Source organism: Pelobates fuscus, chromosome 2 (genome assembly GCF_036172605.1).
Source record: "Pelobates fuscus isolate aPelFus1 chromosome 2, aPelFus1.pri, whole genome shotgun sequence".
Taxonomy (NCBI): domain Eukaryota; kingdom Metazoa; phylum Chordata; class Amphibia; order Anura; family Pelobatidae; genus Pelobates; species Pelobates fuscus.
The window spans coordinates 428,142,095-428,166,186 of record NC_086318.1 but is presented as its reverse complement, the minus strand read 5'-3'; the positions used below and the strand labels follow the sequence as shown (position 1 = coordinate 428,166,186).

Genomic DNA, 24,092 nt, shown 5'->3' with positions numbered 1-24,092 from the left:
TATGATCTGCACAGGGTAATGTCAGCCTCCGCTGTAATAACACCAATCTCGTTTATAAAGCAAACTCCAGGAATCCGAGAAGAAGAACCAGGAACTTGCGACAGAGGTGGAGAAGCTGAAATGGGAGACGGATGAGTTCCGATCCGAGAAAGGTAAGTGACCAGGGGGTTTATCTTTTACGGGTCTGCGGCATGGAGTGGAATGTCCTCTTCCTTCCCGATCAATGTCCTGCAGGTGATATAACTAAACAGGGGATTGTGGGTAACTGCCAAGAATCGTCAACATTTAAGCCAAAAAAGCTGAGCTGTTACGACAGCTGAATTGCAAATGTTTTGACCCAAAATATGCAATTTCCCCTTCCATTGTTCACAATTTCCAGGTTACTGAATCAAACCCAGTGTTTCTAGGGCTGTGGTCTTGGAATTGTGCTTCTCATCCAGCTGTGCGATAAATGGTTAATGATGGAGAGTAGAATATGGAGCTTTAACATTAGTTTCTTCTCCGATACAGTCTAGGGCTGCAGTACAAATAGTATGTTCAGTATTGATTTTTATGGTTCCTGTAGTCGGCCAACAATACGAAGACCCACAAACTACTCGGGGACATTCCTGTTTAATGCCAACTCTGCCATATATCCTTTAATAGGATAAACCATGCATATTGTTTCACCCTTTGGGTGAATGCTCCAGGGTCTCACACAGTGCCAGGTACAAGCAGAGACCATCTCCAGACTCTGACTGTCAAAGTGTTTAGTTTAAAAACTTTACTTCTCTGCCTCATATGTAAATTATATGCAACATGACCGAAAGGAAGTGCTTTTAGCAAACCTGGATTTTTATACAGTTTCTTATTTATTGGACAAAAGTTTTTATTTCAAAACTAGCATTACTCCGTATCCATTCTTCTGAAGCCTGACAGGTTTCTGTATTAGTAGAGCTGGTAAAACTACATGGTGATCAGTTCAAATCAGAGATTTTCTCTTAGCGTTTTGTTAGAAAACGTGGGGTAAATATGATAGAAGTAACAAAATATAATATAGTTGACTCTTTTATTGCGCTTTTTTTCATCTGATCGTTTGTGGATTCTCACTAAGCTCAATAATTTTGTATTTGGTTTCTGAGCCATGTTTAACTTTACTCCCAGTGATTTGTTTATTTCCGTACAAATGATTGTTACTCTCTGTATATTAACTCCACTGGGCAACGCTCCTCTGACTTTAGCGGGTAACAAAAGGCCAACTATGGTAGCCACAATTTAGGGTTTCAAATTCATCAGATTATAAAAAGAACCATGGCGACGGCAACTATCCTTTCTGACTCTATAACCTTATACATCTAAATAAGATCAATGACATAGAAACACAAGTCTACAAAGTCCCGCTTCTATTCATAGATCAATCAATTGCAGCTATTTTCAAACATTTCACCACATAATTCTCTCTTCATGCCCTGATAACTGAAGCAGTGAGTCTTGATCACCGTCCGCTGTGTCGTACTCTGTCATGTTTATAGTTAAAGGACCACTCTAGTGCCAGGAAAGCATACTCGTTTTCCTGGCACTAGAGTGCCCTGAGGGTGCCCCCACCCTCAGGGACCCCCTCCCGCCCGGCTCTGGAAAGGGGAAAAGGGTTAAAACTTACCTTTTTCCAGCGCTGGGCGGGGAGCTCTCCTCTCCGCCTCCGTTCCTCCCCGTCGGCTGAATGCGCACGCGCGGCAAGAGCTGCGCGCGCATTCAGCCGGTCGCATAGGAAAGCATTCATAATGCTTTCCTATGGACGCTTGCGTGCTCTCACTGTGATTTTCACAGTGAGAATCACGCAAGCGCCTCTAGCGGCTGTCAGTGAGACAGCCACTAGAGGAAATAGGGGAAGGCTTAACTAATTGATAAACATAGCAGTTTCTCTGAAACTGCTATGTTTATAAAAAAATTAGTTAACCCTAGCTGGACCTGGCACCCAGACCACTTCATTAAAGTGCTGAAGTGGTCTGGGTGCCTAGAGTGGTCCTTTAATGAAATTGAATTTGTTGATTTCTAATGATATTGACATTTTTTTTTAAAACAAATTGATTCTATTAACAAAATGTATCCATCTTGTGGCCCTACAGTTTTCATCACCCAAAGTCTGAGTTTGTTGTTGAATTGGAAGCTCGATAGGTATAGGTAGCTTTGTGTATTGCGACAAGCTGTGAGATCGAAGGGATTCCGATGTTACATTGTAAAATAGCATTGCATAAACCTGAAACGACCGGCTAAATAGCTTCTCAGGCGTTTATTGATAATTAAAATAACCGTTATCAGACAGAAAGCCATTAATCTGAAATCAATGCATCCTAATTAACAACCACATGTACATTTCCTCATAAAATGTTCCAAGTCAAACACCAGGAGCAGGAATGTAACGGCCACTAAATATTGGAAGAGTTTTCTATAAATCTGTGTGAAGGGTTGGTTTCCTGGCTCCAGCATTAATTAGGAATGGTTACCTGACTTGTGATTGTGTAATTAATGGTCAGCCTGGGTTCAGTTGTGTAGGTCCACAGGTCTACAGACTGAATGGACTAAATAACTAAAGAAAACGTCTGGTATATGCTATAATTTATATCTCACAGTCTTACACGGTTGCTTTCCTATTCCACAGGTGTCAAGCACCAGGAGTCTCAGAATTCATTCCTGGCATTCCTGAATGCTCCCACTTCGGTTCTGGATCAGTTTGAGGTAATTACTTGCTTAATCCCAACATTCAATATATAAAATCCAATCACATTATGTGTATATACCTGATACCCAGCCCCCATCCTATATATTATCCAATCACAGTGTCTGTATAATCCCAATACCCAACCCCCATTCTATATAACCCCAATACCCAGCCCCCATACTATATATTATCCAATCACAGTGTCTTTATAATCCCAATACCCAGCCCCCATACTATATATTATCCAATCACAGTGTCTGTATAATCCCAATACCCAGCCCCCATCCTATATATTATCCAATCACAGTGTCTGTATAATCCCAATACCCAACCCCCATTCTATATATTATCCAATCACAGTGTCTGTATAATCCCAATACCCAGCCCCCATTCTATATATTATCCAATCAGTGTCTGTATAATCCCAATACCCAGCCCCCATTCTATATATTATCCAATCAGTGTCTGTATAATCCCAATACCCAGCCCCCATTCTATATATTATCCAATCAGTGTCTGTATAATCCCAATACCCAGCCCCCATTCTATATATTATCCAATCAGTGTCTGTATAATCCCAATACCCAGCCCCCATTCTATATATTATCCAATCAGTGTCTGTATAATCCCAATACCCAGCCCCCATTCTATATATTATCCAATCAGTGTCTATATAATCCCAATACCCAGCTCCCATTCTATATATTATCCAATCAGTGTCTGTATAATCCCAATACCCAGCCCCCATTCTATATATTATCCAATCAGTGTCTGTATAATCCCAATACCCAGCCCCCATTCTATATATTATCCAATCAGTGTCTGTATAATCCCAATACCCAGCCCCCATTCTATATATTATCCATTCTCAGTGTCTGTATAATCCCAATACCCAGCCCCCATTCTATATATTATCCAATCAGTGTCTGTATAATCCCAATACCCAGCCCCCATTCTATATATTATCCAATCAGTGTCTGTATAATCCCAATACCCAGCCCCCATTCTATATATTATCCAATCAGTGTCTGTATAATCCCAATACCCAGCCCCCATTCTATATATTATCCAATCAGTGTCTGTATAATCCCAATACCCAGCCCCCATTCTATATATTATCCAATCAGTGTCTGTATAATCCCAATACCCAGCCCCCATTCTATATATTATCCAATCAGTGTCTGTATAATCCCAATACCCAGCCCCCATTCTATATATTATCCAATCAGTGTCTGTATAATCCCAATACCCAGCCCCCATTCTATATATTATCCAATCAGTGTCTGTATAATCCCAATACCCAGCCCCCATTCTATATATTATCCAATAAGTGTCTATATAATCCCAATACCCAGCTCCCATTCTATATATTATCCAATCAGTGTCTGTATAATCCCAATACCCAGCCCCCATTCTATATATTATCCAATAAGTGTCTATATAATCCCAATACCCAGCCCCCATTCTATATATTATCCAATCAGTGTCTGTATAATCCCAATACCCAGCCCCCATTCTATATATTATCCAATAAGTGTCTATATAATCCCAATACCCAGCCCCCATTCTATATATTATCCAATCAGTGTCTGTATAATCCCAATACCCAGCCCCCATTCTATATATTATCCAATCAGTGTCTGTATAATCCCAATACCCAGCCCCCATTCTATATATTATCCATTCTCAGTGTCTGTATAATCCCAATACCCAGCCCCCATTCTATATATTATCCAATCAGTGTCTGTATAATCCCAATACCCAGCCCCCATTCTATATATTATCCAATCAGTGTCTGTATAATCCCAATACCCAGCCCCCATTCTATATATTATCCAATCAGTGTCTGTATAATCCCAATACCCAGCCCCCATTCTATATATTATCCAATAAGTGTCTGTATAATCCCAATACCCAGCCCCCATCCTATATATTATCCAATCACAGTGTCTGTATAATCCCAATACCCAGCCCCCATTCTATATATTATCCAATCAGTGTCTGTATAATCCCAATACCCAGCCCCCATTCTATATATTATCCAATCAGTGTCTATATAATCCCAATACCCAGCCCCCATTCTATATATTATCCAATCAGTGTCTATATAATCCCAATACCCAGCTCCCATTCTATATATTATCCAATCAGTGTCTGTATAATCCCAATACCCAGCCCCCATTCTATATATTATCCAATCAGTGTCTGTATAATCCCAATACCCAGCCCCCATTCTATATATTATCCAATCAGTGTCTGTATAATCCCAATACCCAGCCCCCATTCTATATATTATCCAATCAGTGTCTGTATAATCCCAATACCCAGCCCCCATTCTATATATTATCCAATCAGTGTCTATATAATCCCAATACCCAGCTCCCATTCTATATATTATCCATTCTCAGTGGCTGTATAATCCAAATACCCAGCCCCAACCCTGAGAGACAGTCCCAGAGAGAGACCGGATGAAAGACTGAGAAATGGTTTTCAGTTAGAAATAAATGAATCTCTAGTAATAGACTCCAGCCCTAGTGAGAAGCAGATTAATTGTTTAAAATCATCATAAAGATATAGACTGGAGATGAAGAGTTCTGTGTTTATAAGGGATTCAAACAAAGAATTCTAAGAGAGTAGAGACTCACACATATACACGCTCAATCCGGTCTATGATTATCATATTACTAGTTATAGCCAGAAAGGATACATATCACTGTCACTATTTTCCAGGTATGTCCTTAATGAGTCTTCATCTTCTAATTACCCAACTCAGTGGTTCTTCTATTATTAGAATCCCCAAAGGATGGATTGGCCTAGTTAGCAGTTAATTATTTGACTGTGAAATGCTGGTTCACTAACCATAGAGCTATCTCATTGCCATTTGTATTAGTATTCCTCTATTACTAAATGCATTGAACAGGGATAATGATACACAAGGCCTTACTCGCACATTTCAACATCGTGAGCTAATTTGGGATGTGGGGAGAATTTATTACATGGTTTCTCATTCTAGTGATACTTCTTTTCTATGTCAAACTATCTGTACCCATTTGTGTGTGCTCTTCCCTTCTGAACTACATGCCTTACACTGTATTATAAAAATGTGTATTCATAACGCTATAGTGCCCTGGTGGCCATTTAGGTCCTCGGCCCTCACCTGCAGGAAGTAAATAGTATTTTACTTATCTTTTCTTCCTCTCCCAGCTTTGGATTCCACGGAGAAGCTCAGCCACCTTGGCTGAGATCATTAAAATCGATAAACTCAGCACATCCACTGCTATCACATAGGAGTCTGTGCATGCGCAGCAAAAAGCCACACTTCACCACTTAGATGAGACCATCTGAGAGAAATAGCAGAGTTTAATTCTGCTATTACATTGGCCGCGCGATTAGTGACTGTCTGAATTACACCCACCAGAGTATTTAAACTCTGCAATAAAAACATGCCCATCCCTTTAATATTGGGGGGTTGAGGGTGGGCTGGACATGTCGCCTGGACTCCTCAATTCCAGAGACTTGGGCTGGCTGTTTCTCAGTGCAGTTCCATTGCTGTTTACATTGTAGGTGTAGCTCACTCATTCATCAGCGTAAACATAGAATATTGCTGGGTTCACTGGCACCTATGGCTAATCTCAACACCTCAAATATTAAGGCACATCATGACTGTGTGTCTCTGGAATTGTAGGACTTGAGTTAATGTTTTTGGACAAGCTTTTTAAATGATCTAATGTTTTTGGATAAACTTTTCAAATAATTTATCTACAAAAATTACCATAGACATTAACGGTGAGTTCTGTAGATAAACCATTTGAAAAGTAAATAGTAATATTGAGGCCATAGTGCCAAATGCCACCCGCCCATACTGGGAAAAAATAACTGAAAATATTATTTATTTACACAAGCTGAGTGTATGTTACATTTAAATGAATATGAATCCTTTTTGTTGTCGTGATAGCGATCAGTTGTGTTTCCTGGTAATGTTATTTGGGGTAAAGTCACGCTAACAGTACAGACATGTATCGGGTCATAGCAGTTCAACCGTAGAATTGTCTTCGTACGCACTTTATTATAATGTCTGCATAGGAGGCGACAATCCTAATTTAATTTTATACATATATTATTATTCTGACCACGTGATCACTGCTTACATAATGACATTTCTATAAAAAAACAAGTTACCATCTCTAGATTGTTTTACCAACCCCATCCTCAGTTTGGACGGAGCAGAAAGCCTAAACGGGAAGATAAAATCCTAACCGTTGGGCATCTTATCTTGTACCCCGGTTAAGGGCAGAACAGCCTCGTATGGGCTGCAGAGACAGGAGTCTGGGTAAGGGAACCTCATTATCTCTTGTAATTAATACATTATTCTTTCTGTCAGAGAATCCACACATAGTTTAAAACAGAGCAAATCTGGGATAATGTGGAAACCACATGATGTTCCTGCTAATTGCTTCACTTTACCCCAGAACCTTACCCCAGAAGGACTCTTTGTACTGAACACCCTGTGTCTGTTTGAAACAATCGCTGAACAGGAAGACTGAGAAATACTGAGTTGGGTAATAACAGACCTAAGGGCATGTTTCTATTGATTTGAATACACTTGGAAAAAAGCTCTTTAGCAGCAAATTATTATTATTGCTAGTATATGTTAAAGACCCGAGTGAGCGTGCTACATTGAGTGAGTGTGCTTTGTACCTTATTAGAACTTGCCGAAATCACTTTGGATAATGGGACTTTTAGTTCCAGTGGTTGCACATCTCATGGGGTATATCTCTTTTGTGAAATGCCTGCCTTATAAATTTACCTAGGACTGGAGATGGTACACACACCACCAATAATGCAGTACATTAGCACAGCAACTAACAGACAACGACTAGTTCTCCAGGTTAACAGATGATTGGGTTGACATTATTAATGCGTGTAACAAACCAAAATGTAAATAAATATCCTGTGATACTTGGTAGTTCTGTAAATATCTAATGGTTCCGAGGTGTGTAAAGTCATGGCATCCCATGCTATTCTGAGATTAAGGTTTGATACAGTATATAATTTAACCATGGCCAGCCTGTAGCAATCCCACTCTGTGAAATCGTTACATGTGTCCTCGTGCCGCGGCTTTGCAGGTTAGTGTGGCTGCGTGTATTGTATCCTTCCGTGTTTAACATGTTTTCCTCCTCTCTTTGTTGAAGCGATCTCCGTCCTCCAATCCCGCCAGCAAAGGCAGACGTGTAAGAGGCTGTCTTGCTTTGTGTGCTCCCCCATTTCTGCCTGTGGTATAAATGTCTTTGTTTTACATGATCCATTCCAGGCTTCTTCTCCAGTCGCACCTCGTGCATGCTGTGTGCCTAGTCTTTCCGTAACCTGTTGGTTTGCTGCTTACCCCAGGGCAATCTATAGAACATTTCTTATTTATTAATCTGTGAGTTGTAGGGTGCCAGAGCCACACAATCCTCCTTTCCACATGTGGATGGGCTGTGCATCAAAACGGCTGTCCTGCAAGCTGTAGCTTACTTATATCCTGCAGGACAGAAATTAATTAACCATAGTGGAATCCTAATGACACTGCTTTGATTACATAATTGACCTCCTTCCCGCCACATTTAAATTCTACTGGGTAGCAAATAGCATTTTAGTATGTCTCCAGGAAAATATGCTGGGTCTGGAAATGGCTAGTGGTTTTATGACCTGTGTGCACAATCTAGGCCAAACTAGAAGAGATTGGTGAGGGGGTATATAGCTCAGCTATTATCCCTTGTGGGACAGCTTACCACAACTCGCTCTTTAAATGAACACTATAGGGTCAGGAATATAAAACATGTATTCCTGTTAAAAACTTCTCTTCCCCTCCTAAATATAGTTAAGTCTTACCTTTATTCCAGTCTTTTGGTGCTGGCTCTGCCTCCTTGGCTGACATCAGAATTGGTGATCTCAGCCAATCATAATGCTTTCCCATAGGATTGTCAGGGAGGCAGATCAGGGGCAGAGCCAACACAAGACAAACACAGCCCTGGCCAATCAGCATCTCCTCCTAGAGATTAATTGAATCAATGCATCTCTATGAGGAAAGTTCAGTGTCTGCATGCAGATGGTGTAGACACCAGTGCTGCCCCAGGAAGCACCTCTAGAGGACGTCTGAGGAGTGGTCAGTGGAGGTATCCCTAGGCTGTAATGTAAACACTGCATTTTCTCTGAAAAGACAAAGTTTACAGCAAAAAGCCTGAAGGTAATGATTCTACTCAGCAGAACAAATGCATTAAGTTGTAGTTGTTCTGTTGACTACAGTGTCCCTTTAATGTAAAATCTCCCCACACATTGTATTGTTTGTCTTTTGGAGAACAAACGTGTTTCAGCTCTGGAATCGGGTACGTAACTCTTTCCGTGTTGGGGTGTGCCCAATCAAGGCTTCTGAGACAGATCTCTGACATTCAGAGAGTTAAAATTTGTGGAGAATTAACATGACAGCCTGCGCTGTGTTCGGGCAGTGACGTTAACAGAGACGTGAAACGCCCTCCACCTCCCCAGTTTTGGGGTTCATAGTGCCCCTAACACTGTCCCCAATCCTATCCAACTGCCTTAAACAAACATCTGTCAGAGCAGTAGCCGATGGTACGCCAGACTGATATAAATGTCTTAGAACACTAGGGCTTATGGATAAAGAGCAATTCTTGGATGAAAGTGTCGCAGTCACCATGGAAACAGATTGTTTCACAGAATTTAAACAATATACCCAGCCCCCCAGTCTGACCATGTGGGCCGTTTGCACAAAGATTTCGTGTTACAGGTCTTAAAGAGGAACTCACAAATTAGATAGATAGATATATTGCACCAACAATATAAATAATTTTCTCTGATTCCCAGTGTGATGCTGGTGTGCGGTGTTTAGATCACTGAGCTGTCAGACCTGCAGATTGAGGTAAATAGAGACAGCCTGGCCAGACTGGGGCACCCCAACCTGAATGTGGCCCAAGTTCACAAGCCGGCAATGCAGCAAATCCAGTGTGCCAACAGCCATTACAGAGATATGATCTTTAAGGCACTTCTTTCTCATGACACCCCATCGGGTACTTCACCCCAGTAAACACTAGAATTGTTGGGTGAATACAATCTAAATCAGATTTAAAATTACACTGTTCCTCTTTAAGACCCCTTAACACATCATATATCAAAATATCCCAACATGGCCGATTACCAAAACATCTGCCCCACAGTGGCATATAGCCACTACACTATCTGTTGTGGAGAATTTGACGGATATTAGGACAAAATAGGCCAGCTGCAAGCATTTCTTAATTGTACTAATTCTACCTAACATTCGCCATTTCCTGATCAGTTCTCCACCGTTTCCGACATAGTGAATATAAACTCCAGATTATCGCCCAGTGCCCCCTACAGGAAGGCCGTTAAGGCCATTGTGTGATTGCTAGTTAGATGTGTAAAGCCTGGCCTTCCTATGTAGCCCCAGTCATTGCACAGTTGCATGCACCGTCTGGCTTAGAGTGCCCTTATCTCCTGATCCAGCTCTATAAATGGGATCACAAGGAGGGGGGATGAGAGGAGTTGGATCTTAGTTACTGGAAAGTATGTTTACTGCAGGAGATTATGCTGATGGCATCTTATACCATTGCTAATAATTATTACTAATATTAAAACACTGAAACTGTAACACCATCATTTAGTGCTAGTCGGGTTTCTGTACATTTTGGCACTAAGCTATCTATTAATTGGGAAGTTAACTTTTCATATGTTTAATTCTGTACTTTAGTTTCATTATTATTTTTCTAATCCCATGTTTTGCCATCATCATGTTAGTTTAGCGGAAGGAAAGGTATCATTTCAGTTTTTACTTGTGTTGCGCACATCCTTCAGCTTCCCCAATTCCGGCGCATTATGGAGGGTAACAGCGCTCTTTACACTCCTTCTTCTAGATGGATTCTGTAGACAACTTCACTTTGTCCAATACACCTTCAAGAGACGACATGAAATCCCAGATGATTTCCCGTTCCAGATCACCGTCCACCATGAGCGACATAGAACCCGCAGAGGTATGCGCCAACACTTTCTTTAAATTAGACATTTTTCACTTCCTCTTATTTTGGCTTAAAACATGCTCCAAACATAACCGGTTTAGAATTGCATATTATAAATGCAATATTTCCCAAAATGATCCATTGTGTAAACATGCAATAATCTGAAATACTGTTATTCCAGGAATTACATCTTTAGCTGTTGCTGGTTTTCATGCATGCCCTGTTGATATTACTATTATCCAGTTTAAAGGGTCACTGTAAGCACCATACCTACTTTGCATTATTGCCTTGGTTATGGTGCCTAGCACTGTGTCTTAGCACCCAGTGATTTCTAAAAATGACAAATTACAGGAGTTTTACTTTGCCTTTTGCTGTCCACGGTCCGTCAAGCTTGCGCACGCAGTGTGCGTGTGCTGGTCTGATCTTTCGTCTTCTTTTTTGTGGCTCCATAGAGAACCAAGATTCGTAGCCTGGGGGCTCAGGAGATTACTTAACAACTGTAAGCCCAACTGTAAAATGGCTGATAGCCATGAATGATGAGTGCTATACATACGTCTGCTAAAATCTTCTAATAATGAAACGGAGCATTTTTCTTGGAAAGCCCATAAAATTCTTTAAAACATTGATGAACAATAATAAAGTCAAGAAGTTTACCCACGACATATTTATCATGAAATGATACTCTACTCCTTATTTATTTTCTCTCATGCGTTTATGCACTTATTTCTTAGGGAGGCTATTATTATCATTAGGTTATAAATACATTAACCATTTGTTTAAAAAACAATTGATGAATAATTGTCCAGAAAAGAGCCTCTGGACTTTCATTTCTTTAAACACGTCTGTAAAATGATGCGTTTAAACTTTGGTTTATAAAAATAAAGAACAAGAAAGCCAAACTATCCATTTGACCCTATAACGTATTTGAGAGTATGTCCTAATTATCAGAAGTCGATTGGACAGCCCCATCCAGTCACTGACTGCGTTTGAAACCTCTCAGGCAGTCCGCAATCAGGAGCTGTGTATTCCTTTCTGGGAACTGTTGTGAACTATTAACAAAAAAAAAATCCGCCATTAACCCTTTGCATCCTGGAGGTGAAAGGCTTTGCATACTTTGTTCCTTCAGATGGTTAAACGAGGTTAGTTTGAATAGTTAAGAATATCTGGGGAACTGCTAAATGCTTTGAATTTAGCAATTCATGTAAAATCTGTGCATGTCAGAAGGTGCGTTCTTCTCTGTGCCACAATACGTTTCCTGACCAACATGCGCACATCACATTAAATCGGCAGCACTTGATTGGATATAACAGAAGCATGTGCTATTATTATGTCCTGACTGGAATATTCTCTGCTTTTAATCTAAACTTTCACATCCTCCACAGGTAACCGATCACCCTCCGGGCTCCGTACAAACACCAACGATGAGAGCCTCCTACGCGAGTTCCGGCTCCTCCGTACCCAAGGTACATTTAAATACATGTTTCAAATAAAAGTTTGGTAGAATTAATTCTAATTCTTTTCAAATAATTTTTATTAAAGTTTTACATATTTGTATAACAACAAGAATATAAACATTGTATTGGGGGTAGGAAGGGAAGGGAAACTTGGAAATGGAAAAGAAAATTAATTCTAATTCTATATGTCTACTTGCTAATACATAGACAACCTTCATCCCAGTGTACATAGGGAACAGACATCACAGTGTAGATTTTCAGGATGCCTGTAGGTCCAAACTGGTTTAAGCATTCTTTAATTCACTCGATATTACAGTCTGCCTGTGTTATTACAATCCGCAGTACTGGAGGTCCTGTCATGTAGAAAATACAATCTTTACTAGCGGGTTCCCTGTCGATACAAAGCTATAATGAGCAAGGAATATTCACTTCTCAAATTCTTCATGAAATCCCCAGGATTTGGCTGTTGATTCTTTTTTTTTTTTAACTAAATAAACGACTAGTTTGCTTGTAGATCCGTAAACTCAAGATATTCTTATTGCCCTTGGGGCTACGTGTTGCAATCATCTGTCAGAGGCTGGTCCCTCATTAATTTAACACCGAGAAAGGAGAATTAACATATTCCTATTCTTTAGAGAATGTCACGCAAGATATGACATGGTGACACTTATCGACCATAAACTCTCTTCTATAAGTTGTGCTGGTCAGGCTGCTAAAGAATGTACAGGAAATATATATATATTTTTAATATTAAAGATTGATGCTTATTTATATGTGTTCCTAGCACAGACCTGTGATGGGTAACCGCTTTACTGCAGAGGTTTGTAAACTACATCTCCCATTATGCCCAGCCAGCCTTAAAGGGACACTAAACTGCACAAATACAAAATAGATACAAATCTGTTTTAGTAGGCATAAACCAAATGAAAACTTGCAGGCATTTAATTAGGTTTTTTTTTTTATTGGATATATACCTTAAATCAGCTTGCAAAACATGCAGTTTTCTTGTTTGCTGCCTTTGCAAGCTCTCCCCTTCTAACTCCACCCAGACTTTCTGTGGCTGTCCAATCACAGACTTCCCAATACAGCTCAATAAGAAGTCTTTGTAAGTCAGGTGATCTGGGCAATTGCACCCTCCTGAGGTCAGCTGCATTGAGCTAACAAAACCAGGAAGTAACATTACCTGTTGTCTGCTTGAAAGCCAAGGGGGTGTAACCAGATTGCACCCTCCTGAGGTCAGCTGCATAGAGCTAACAAAACCAGGAAGTAACATTACCTGTTGTCTGCTTGAAAGCCAAGGGGGTGTAACCAGATTAATTTATAAAAGTGTAAATTTCTATCGAAATTTGCACTTTTTGCAAAATGAAAAATAGAGGTCACTCTTCACACATAAAGCTTTCCAGCAAGCTAAAGTTTTCTAGCGGTCTGGAGTGAGCCTTTACGGCACAGGCTATAAATCACACAATTCTCATTGTTATGTCCCAGAATGCTATGCAGACTTGGAAGGCAACTTTCAGTTTGAGAGATGGTTAATCTATATATTTAGTCCATATATTTTCTAGCAATGTATAAAGTTTGTAAACTCCCCTGAATCGAACCTTGCCATGCATGCATTCTGTGATAACAGATCCACTTTAATTAAATCCCTTTGATAGCAAACTAACAGCATGTGCTATTGTACCCAGGAATTATTGAACTGATGCAAACAAATACTGTTTGATGTCGCTCTGATTAAATGTCCTTTTCTCTTACAGCCAAAAGCCCACCAGTTTGTTGTGAAGTCTTTCAACACGCCAACAAAATGCAACCAGTGTACATCGCTGATGGTGGGGTTAATACGGCAAGGCTGTACGTGTGAAGGTGAGTACCCGCTCAGCTGAGCTGGACAAACATTTTAAATTGCGAACACCGCAGTCACTCCAGGAAATGGTTCCAAGGGGGACGTCCATGTTTGGTACACATGGGCTAGGTGTGGAGTGCAGGTACAGGCATTAAAACATAACATTTAATTTATACAATCCTAGCAGAATTCCGAGTAAATATATTGTCAATGAGTTGTTAGCACTGAGGTCCATGCTGATAGCGCTGGCGAAGCGAGCATGCTGACATCATAGGGGAGGTGTGTCTTGCATGGCGAAATCCTCCCTATCAGGGACTGTTGTGTTAGAGGGAGGCAAAGCATGGGTTAGATATAATTCCCACAGTGTCTTCTGACTGGGACAGGAATCCATACTATACGGGAAAACTACAGCCACTGCCTCACAATGGGCATAAAGTCCAAACTGGAGAAAACTCACAACACAATTATTTGTTTTAACCCCTTAAGGACACATGACGTGTGTGACGTCATGATTCCCTTTTATTCCAGAAGTTTGGTCCTTAAGGGGTTAAATAGATTGACAATTTACATGGGATTACGTTTGAAACTGAGTAGATAAAAATATCCCTAAATCTGTTATACCGGTACTTATTCTCTTCCAAGCACTCACATAGCTGAATATTTACTTAGAATCAAAGGGAAATGTCACTTCCCGGGATCTTTAATATTGCTTTTACTTATCCCCATATTTAACAAATATAGACTTGTCTTGTGTAAAAAAGATAATTCCATGTATAAATCCTAGCTCTATCTATCCTTCATCCTGTGAGTGCTCCCATTCAGTCACTGTATCAGTCAGCATAGGGAAAGCGTACACTCTTTCTATCTGTCCTCTGCATTTGCAATGTTTGCCCTGGCGTTGCCTTGTCTGAACTGGATTAGGGTATCATTTGCTTTATCTTTAATAAAAAGAAAAAAACATCTCATGAAAAATAAATGGTTAACACAAGATGTAGGTGATTGATGTTTATCCTGTATTGTAAATTCCAGTTACGCTGTGAGTTTGAGTAAGCTTATTAAAATTTGAATGAAAATGTAACATTAATTATTAATAAAATTGTCCAAAGTAGAAACAAACATCTTTTGATATTGCTGTAACATCTTAGTTCCGCCTTTTGCCATCTCCCACTAGTTAATATAAAGCTCAGACCCCTGCTGTATCTCATGGACAGAGGATGGGTTACAGCACAGGTTCCTCTATCAGAGCTGTTATTTCGGCCTCTCAAAAAGCCGAGAACCCTATTAAATTGGGATTTTATTTAAGTTAATCTGGTGATGTCAGATTATAGAATAATGTAGAATGAATATATTAGCTTGATAAACTAGCTAAATATTTAAACCTTTTCCCCAGTGTGCGGTTTTTTATGCCACGTTACATGTGCCGACAAAGCCCCAGCTGTTTGTCCCATCCCTCCTGAGCAGACGAAGGGACCGCTTGGTATAGACCCACAGAAAGGAATTGGGACCGCTTATGAAGGACATGTCAGAGTAAGTATTTTGTGGCCTGTCATCATAACATCATAAACCGTGTCATGTATACCTTGTATGTAACAGCTGGTTTACTAGCAATTCTATGAAATAGTTGCATATAGCTTGTATTTCTATTGTAAACTCCAGCCATACGTGGCAGCGTGCTGTGAGCGCCTCCCACAGTGGCCGTGACGCAGTATTCCACCATCAAACCACAAGTAATCTTCGGAGCAGTGTAACTATTAAGCTATAGATTTGTGTGCAATCTCACAAATACAGTTAACAGATTAGACGTTATAGCTTAATTGCAACCGATCTCGTTTGTATTTATTCATTTTTATATTTACTTATATGAAACCAAGGTACTGGTTTATATAGTTAGTTTTTTGAAGGCACAGGATTTTCCATGTGAAGATTAATGAAATTTAATGAAATTTTAATTCCAACTGAAAGTACGGTCATTTACTATAGATTAGGATTTATTCTAAACTCCATTCAACCGTGAACGTTGCTTGAAAGTTGGGACAAATGTGATGCTTAAATTAATTTAATATGTTTTTATATATATATATATATATTACAAGGCTGTATTAATGGTTAATAAGTAAACAAACAAGTATGCTTGGTATGATAGGATTATTTCCTGAGGATGCCAACCACCAGCAGTGGCTCTAAAAAAACAAAAACAACCAGCCCTATCTTTGTGTAGCCTAACCAGCCATTTTCCCAACTTTGCGTATATTCTTTATAACTCTAACGGTTCGCCTGCTGTGTATTATACAGTGTACGCAAAGATTCTTCCTCCCCCGGTCTAATGCATAATAAAGTTATTCAGTCAGCACCAGAGCATCGATATCTTCGACTAGAACTGTATCTTATCGTTAGAGGACATTACTCTTTAGAGAAGATCGTGTGAAAGGCGAACAGGGTTAATGTATTTGTCTATCTGGTCTCAGGTGTTAATGTATCTGTTTGTCTGGTCTCAGGTGTTAACGTCTTTATTTGTCTGGTCTCAGGTGCCCAAGCCTGCGGGTGTGAAGAAGGGATGGCAGAGGGCCCAAGCCGTGGTGTGTGATTTCAAACTCTTCCTGTATGATATTGCAGAGGGTAAAGCTTCCCAGCCCACCTGTTCTGTGAGTCAGGTCATTGACATGCGGTAAGTCTGGTAATCTTTCATTTAATCCCAAGGTCCTTCGTAGCCCTTAGTATAAGCGTGTGAAGCCCTTAAAGACCCTTAATGTGAACTTGGACAGTCCTTCAAAACGATTAATCAGACGGTCCTTGCAGATGTCATAGGATCATGTTGTGTACAGAGTATTTGAATATTTTGTTATGCTCAGTATAACCGTGGTTGAGCAGAATGATGATGATTCTTATCACGGTTGTGGATGTGTGGGAATGGTCATTAGACAGTCTTTATTTTCAGTTTTATCAGTTACAGAGAAGATAGGAAAATTGGCAAAATACAAATGACAAACTGGTAGATATTTTTTTTAATTTTGAGCCAAACTTATATAACACAGCAATACAATCATCTAAGGCAAAGAAAAGGTTTTTTTTTTTACAGTAAGAGCAATAAGGATATGAAATTATTTGCCTGAAGAGGTGGTTTTATCAGAGTCCATACAGATGTTTAAACTGCAGTTGGATAAATACTTACAAAAACATAACATACAGGGATATCATTTCTAATTAGTGGGGTAATAGCTGCTTGATCCAAGGAGACATCTGACTGCTATTTTGGGGTCAAGAAGGAATTTTTTCCTAGTTTGTTGCAAAATTGGAAGCGCTTCAGACTGGGTTTTTTGCCTTCTTTTGGATCAACAGCCACAACATATGTGAGGAAGGCTGAACTTGATGGAAGCAAGTCTCTTTTCAGCTACGTAACTATGTAACAATCAAAACCCTTTGTACTTCAATAAAATATTACTGTCAAAGTACGTTTAGCTTCTCACTAGTCTCACTATTTTTCATAAGCATCTCCCGAGATCTTGATGTAACTTGTTATCTATTTTATTGACCTCAAAATAATGGAAGGATATAGATTGCATGTGATTATGTGGAGATAATCTAATCTAAAATAATCTAAAAATGGAATGGCTAATTCGTTCATAACGATCTGTTATCATTTTGATATGTAATGTATTTTAGTTATGTGCTGGTTATGAAAATTTCCAGTTTTATAACCAGTGCCATTTGGGGTCTGCTGCTTTAAGTTCCCATTTATCATAATTACTGTAGTTCCCGATCCGTGTCTTTTCCAGGGATGAAGAGTTTGCGGTTAGTTCTGTCTTGGCGTCTGATGTCATTCACGCAAGTCGCAAGGATATTCCGTGCATCTTTCGGGTGAGTGATCTCCTCAAGGTCTATTCATATTGAGTGACCGATTTAGTTCTGCAAGATGCGACCCGTTCAGCCGCCCTACCTCTGGTTAAAAACAACCGGCTAATATGAACACCAGCATCCATTAAAATCTATGGGAATGAGAAACGCAACGCCCTGTGTTAGTATTAACAAACCGTAAAAACATACAGTAAACTTTAAATGCTGCCATGGAGAGTGGAAAGCTACACGGATAAAATAAGAGATATTAGCAGAGAGAACGCGATTGGTCCCTTTAAAAGATGAGCTGGCGTTCCCAGAATTCCCTAGAAACCAGTGATGGCACGACTCTGTGACCTTTCCTCCAGAAAGGGAAGGGCTCCATGAAAGCCTCTGTGACTGATCAAGTCAAGTCATGTCGCTCTTTGGGGAAACGTGTGTTTGGAAACCTAGAACCGGTAAAAAATAATATATATCCTCATTCCGGGACCTGTAATCACTGTATCATTCCATGGTAGGAAGGGGTGTCAGCATTGCGAAATCCTAAACCGTTTATTCACCCCTCACCGTGGTATAAAGGGACAGGAAAGCCTGCTGGATTGTGTCCACCCCAGTTACTGTGGGCTCCTGGGGGCCCTAGTCAGTTTCCAGTGTGTAATCACTAGCAGAGTAAGTGTTTCATTCTGGGTGTGTGTTCTGTCTCCTAGGTTACTGCATCCCAGCTCTCTGCGTCCAGCAACAAATGCTCCATTCTGCTCCTTGCGGACAGCGAGAGCGAGCGGAGTAAGTGGGTCGGTGTGCTGAACGAGCTGCATCGAATCCTGAAGAAGAATAAACTGAAAGATCGCTCGGTGTATGTTCCCAAAGAGGCGTACGACAGCACCTTACCACTCATCAAAAACACACAGTCCGCCTCCATCCTAGGTACGATGATATCATGTTTACATGCCAGGTCACTGTCCTCGTGGTTCCTCAGGTGATTCGGATATTTTTACAATCCTCGTATTCTTTGGAAACATTCAGGGACACAGGCTGTCATTCTTTACAAACACAGCTCTTATCCACCTTGTGACCTCCTTCTTTCATAAATTATAAACCGTTTTAATAATGTTTTCAGAGTAACAAGTGAACCGTGTTGTGTAAAGTTACATTTGTAGAAGTGTTTGTATATTTTTCACACCGACGCCTTGATTTAATATTTTTGAGTAGGCTTTTAAAATTATTTAATATTATGAAAACTATTTATATTTTGATATTTTTTTATAGATTGATATACCGTATTTATTGGCGTATAACACACACTTTTTCTCCCTGAAAATAGGGGGCAAATGATGTGTGCGTGTTATACGCCGATATACATATTTTTCGCTCCATAAGACACTTTTTTTCCCCTCAAAAGTGAGGAGAAATGTCTGTGCATCTTATGGAGCGAATGTGAAGGTTTACTTACCTGTCTTGAAGCGTGGGCCGGTGTTCAGCGCGCACCGCGGTACTGGAACTTCAATTTCAGATTCCGGTTTCCGGCGGGACTGAAAGGAAGTGTGCACACTTCCTTTCAGTCCCGCCGGAAACCGGAACCTGAAATTTAAGTTCCTGTACCGCGGTGCGCGCTGTGAAGCCGGCCCACGCTTCAAGACAGGTAAGTAATTATGGGACAAGGAGAGGGAAAGTGCACTATGGGACAAGGGGAGGGGAGAACACTATGGGATGAGGGTGGGGGAACACTATGGGAGGGGGGGAATTTCCTTCTTAAAATGAGGTGCGTGTTATACGCCGATAAACACGTTATTTTTATATATGACATATGTTGTTGGTTTTTTTTTTTATATGTTGAAAAAATTATTTTCAAAGTTTGGCCAAAAAATCAGATCATTTGGAAAGCTTGTCCAACAATAATACATTGAAGCCTTAATGTGTAATGATTTGTTAAACCTTGTAGGTCGCGAAGGATTAATAGTTAATGACATTGTATTGCACTTAGGACTGCAATTGATTAAGCTTCACTTTAATTGGTTTGTTGAGATAGGTAGTTCTTCTGAGCTGAGACGTGGTTGAATATACAATAATAATAATTGTATAAATAATAGATTTAAAATTAAAAGGCCAGTTTACCTTGTCGCTAATTTTTAAGTATGTCCTGGGATCTTGCCATTATTATTACCCAACTTAGCGGTACTCATTTAATCGACCTTGGAAGGATGCTGAATTGACTTTGCCAGGAATCCAACCTGTAACCCTGAGATACTGGAGCCCTATCCACTGAGCTACATCCTTTTAAAAATAGAAAATTGCAGGTGGTTTTGTGTCTGCATGTTTGCAAGAATTACTGCCATTAACATGGAAAATGCAACACTATCCATTAAACAAATGCACATGAATGGCCGTCACCAAGTAAAACTAGGTGTAATCATTGCATTGTATCGCACTTTGTTATTGCTATAACTCTGAAATGTCAGCATTGTGTGATATCCCATACATAATACAATGTATCCGCAATAATATATTCTATTTCCTTGGTTTAGATCACGAGCGCATTGCACTGGGTAACGAGGAGGGATTGTTTGTAGTTCATGTCACTAAGGATGGTAAGTAGGCTACGCTGACACAGGGCTCAGTCTGTAAAACATATATTTTTGTTTTCTATATATATTATGTGCCGGGTATGATAGACCAGCCATCTAGGTTAGTATTTTGTATAACAGGGCTGTAAAAGTTAGATTTCTGCACACAGTCGGGGTCCTCTGTTCCTTTTGGAATGTTTTGTCTGTACTGTTTTGTCTATTTCCCCGATTGTACAGCGCTGCAGAATATGTTGGAGTCTTAGAAATATCAATAATAAAAGAAAAAAAGTTAATTCTTCTGAATCTAATAAATAAACTTACAAACAATTCCCCTTTCACCTAGAAATTCGTTTCTGTTCGTACCTGACCTTTGTAAATCTTGCCAAATCACACGAAAATCGACTTTTTTGAAAGGATGTGTGGCATCCTAACATTTTGATGTTTGTTTTGTACCATCAGAATGTGTTGGAATGTAGCCTCCATTGTGCAAACAATATACCATATGTGTCAATTTAAAGATACAGGACACAAGCATGGAATGCATGCATTGGCAACATGTGGTAATTGAATTTTAAGAAAATAAGAATTATGGGCTTCGCACAAACATGCATAAATCTCTTTTTTAAATAGCAGCATAACAAGATGATTTCTTAAGTCTGTATGTGTGTCAAATGGTAGATCCCAAGCTAGCAAAGCATTGTAGGAGTTGTGTGACAGATGGGAATCTACCTTTTGGCCACCTTCGCGATAGGGGAGCCCAAGAAAATATTTGCACCAGGGCCTTCTCGATCTTAGTTCCACCACTGACAATATAAACAATTGTTGTTTTGTTTTGTGTGTATTTTGTTTTAGAAATTATTCGTGTTGGTGACAACAAGAAAGTGCACCAAGTTGAATTGATCCCGTATGAACAGTTAATTGCAGTGATTTCGGGGAGGAATCGACATGTCCGGCTTTACCCCATGGCCTCCCTGGACGGGAGAGAGACTGAGTTCTTCAAATTGGCAGAAACCAAAGGCTGCCAGGGCATTGTGTCTGGTCAAGTGCGGCATGGTGCACTCACTTGCCTTTGTGTGTCAATGAAGAGACAGGTTCTCTGTTATGAACTGAACCAAAGCAAAGCACGCCACAAAAAAATCAAGGAGATACAGGTTCCTGGGAATGTCCAGTGGATGGCCATTTTCAATGAGCGTCTCTGCGTGGGCTACCAGTCGGGATTTATTAGGTATCCTTTGCATGCTGAAGGCAGCCCTTACAGCTTACTCCATTCGGACGACCACACACTGTCTTTCATCACGCAGCAACCAACGGACGCCATTTGCGCAGTTGAAATCTCAAATAAAGAGTACCTGCTGTGTTTTAGCAGCGTTGGGGTTTATGTGGACTGCCAGGGTCGAAGGTCGCGGCAGCAGGAATTAATGTGGCCTGCAGTTCCTTCAGCGTGTTGTGAGTACTCTATAGCTTTTTGTATCTCTCCTCACGCATCGTATCTGTCTTTTTATGTGTCATTCATAAACATCTATTGCATGCCAACGTGTTCCAGCCATGATACATAGTTTAAATGGACAGTAAGAGAAATGGAGAAAGGATGCATGCATGATTCAAAACCATTTGTACAATTTTATTGCATGTCACAGCCTTCAGCTCTAGTCAAAAGCTATAAACCCCAAACCTTTTTACTCCTTCGTCCCGTTACTGTGTGCACTGTGTAAGGGCACTAGTTGTTGTTAAATGGTTCTATCTGGAGGCTACGTCTCGTCCTACATGGATCAGTCTATATTCTATTCAGCTTCATTCCATGTTCCTCTTGGGAATTTAACCTCAGGGACCAACACCTGTACATCCTGACAACCAGTCACCTTTTTATCTCCTCCCTGTCTGTGCTTCTACTCAGTCAGTTACATTGAATGGAAGATGGCGTATACTGCACGATTCTCTGGAATCCATTCTTAGTAACGTAATACGAGAATAGTCTGCAGTAGTCTAACGGAGCTGATTGGGTCTAAATATACCTGAGAAGACCACAGCACTTTGTTCCGCAGTTTTATTTAACACATAATATAAGGGAACAGAGAGAGCTGTATAGGAGGATTAACAGTCAGTGGGTGAATCTGAGAATAACCCTGCTCAACACATACCTTTGACTAATTAATGGAGGATAAAATAAGCTTCATAGTGAAACAACAAATAAGATATAAAGCATTTTATATTTAGTGAAAGTGATCTGATTATGTGTACTGTTCGATAACGACTACAGACATACCAAAAAGTCCTAAAAGCAGTGCTTCTTAATACTATTTTATTGGCAGGGACCCAGATTCTTCACATTACATTTACTTGTGGCCCTCATATTTAGTATAATATTAACTGAAATAAATTGTGGAAAAGTGTGAGTATCCCGGTATCAGAGGGGTCTCCTTCATCCTTTGGACAAGGCACTAGAGTAACCCACTTATTGTACGCAGGCTGGATGATTCTCCCAATGAGGAAGGGCAAGTCCTTCATTTTAGAGTCCTGTTTACCTATAAAAAGAATTTACAAGGCACAGACATGGAAGAGGAGAAATCTTGAAACTGTTAAACCATAATGTTGGGGATTATCATCTTTTAGATAATCACAGGAATAAGCTTTCCCTCCACTTGTGGTTTTTTTTAGAGATGCTTTTTTATTCACAACCTCAGGGGACTCGAAACCAGCCTTACTATCCAATGACATGATGGACCACGCGTTTTGTTGCCTTCTCTTTTTGGTAAAGTATGGAAGGCCACCAAATGCGAAGACTACCTTTGTACTGTTGGTATGTTTCATTGTAAATATTGTCCAGTCGTGTCTATCTCTGCTTTGCGTCCCATAGGTGGATGAATGAAAGAGAGTATTTTAAATAATTTTGAGCAAATGGAAAGCTTATTCCTGTGAGTCACACTTTATCTGATTTTCGGTGAGGTTGGATGTGCCATCCAGGGGTGATTATCACATTCTGTCAGATGGATACATTGTAACAGCACATTACATTATTCTATTTCTTGCAGGTTACAATGCTCCGTACCTCTCCGTGTACAGTGAAAATGCAGTTGATGTTTTTGATATAAACTCAATGGAGTGGATTCAGACCATTCCTCTTAAGAAGGTAAACAATCAACAGCACTCTCTTTTTATGTTATCCTTTCCTTATTATTGTACATTGAATAAGATCAGTGGCTACTCATAATGATTTGCCAAAAGCACTAAAACAGTTTTATTTGAGGACCATTTACCTTTGGCTAAATCTGTCTCTGTAATCCTCCCTGGTGTGATCCTCACAGACTGATTGATTATACAAATCAATAAAGAAGAGCCTGCAACACTAGGAACCTGCCTAGGCAAAGAATGACTTGAAGTAACCTGGCCAAGAAAAATGTTATTAGGACCATGATAGGCACCAGGAACACTTCATCTCAGTGCAGTGGTCGTGTAGTTTTAGTCCTGCAATGTAAAACACGGTCTTTTTGTAGATACGGCAATGTTTTCATTGGAGAGCTTAACACACTGCTAGTGGCTACTAGAGGGTACCTTCACTGCAATAACTGAGTCAGACATAGTTCTTCAATCATTGCTTCTCATGGAGTGCATTAAATTGGAGGAGAACAGTGTTTTGCTACGCATGCACTTCTTGTCCACAATGCCTCTCTATGAGAAGCA

At 40.0% G+C, this 24,092-nt stretch overlaps 1 protein-coding gene across 3 annotated transcripts in view; it reads left to right on the top strand.

Annotated features, from left to right (window-relative positions):
• The window catches only part of CDC42BPA (CDC42 binding protein kinase alpha), a 192,911-nt gene that overhangs the window by 145,415 nt on the left and 23,404 nt on the right, over positions 1 to 24,092 (top strand). For 2 of the 3 annotated variants that reach the window (XM_063444058.1, XM_063444061.1), the window contains exons 20-32: positions 61 to 152; positions 2,639 to 2,715; positions 7,891 to 7,929; positions 10,627 to 10,743; positions 12,111 to 12,191; positions 13,937 to 14,042; positions 15,413 to 15,549; positions 16,548 to 16,687; positions 17,796 to 17,877; positions 18,561 to 18,777; positions 20,376 to 20,438; positions 21,267 to 21,860; positions 23,444 to 23,541. In XM_063444058.1, the coding sequence (XP_063300128.1) occupies positions 61 to 152; positions 2,639 to 2,715; positions 7,891 to 7,929; positions 10,627 to 10,743; positions 12,111 to 12,191; positions 13,937 to 14,042; positions 15,413 to 15,549; positions 16,548 to 16,687; positions 17,796 to 17,877; positions 18,561 to 18,777; positions 20,376 to 20,438; positions 21,267 to 21,860; positions 23,444 to 23,541 (1,843 nt within the window). The remainder of the gene's footprint in view (positions 1 to 60; positions 153 to 2,638; positions 2,716 to 7,890; positions 7,930 to 10,626; positions 10,744 to 12,110; positions 12,192 to 13,936; positions 14,043 to 15,412; positions 15,550 to 16,547; positions 16,688 to 17,795; positions 17,878 to 18,560; positions 18,778 to 20,375; positions 20,439 to 21,266; positions 21,861 to 23,443; positions 23,542 to 24,092) is intronic. The other variant, XM_063444060.1, reaches the window with a different exon arrangement.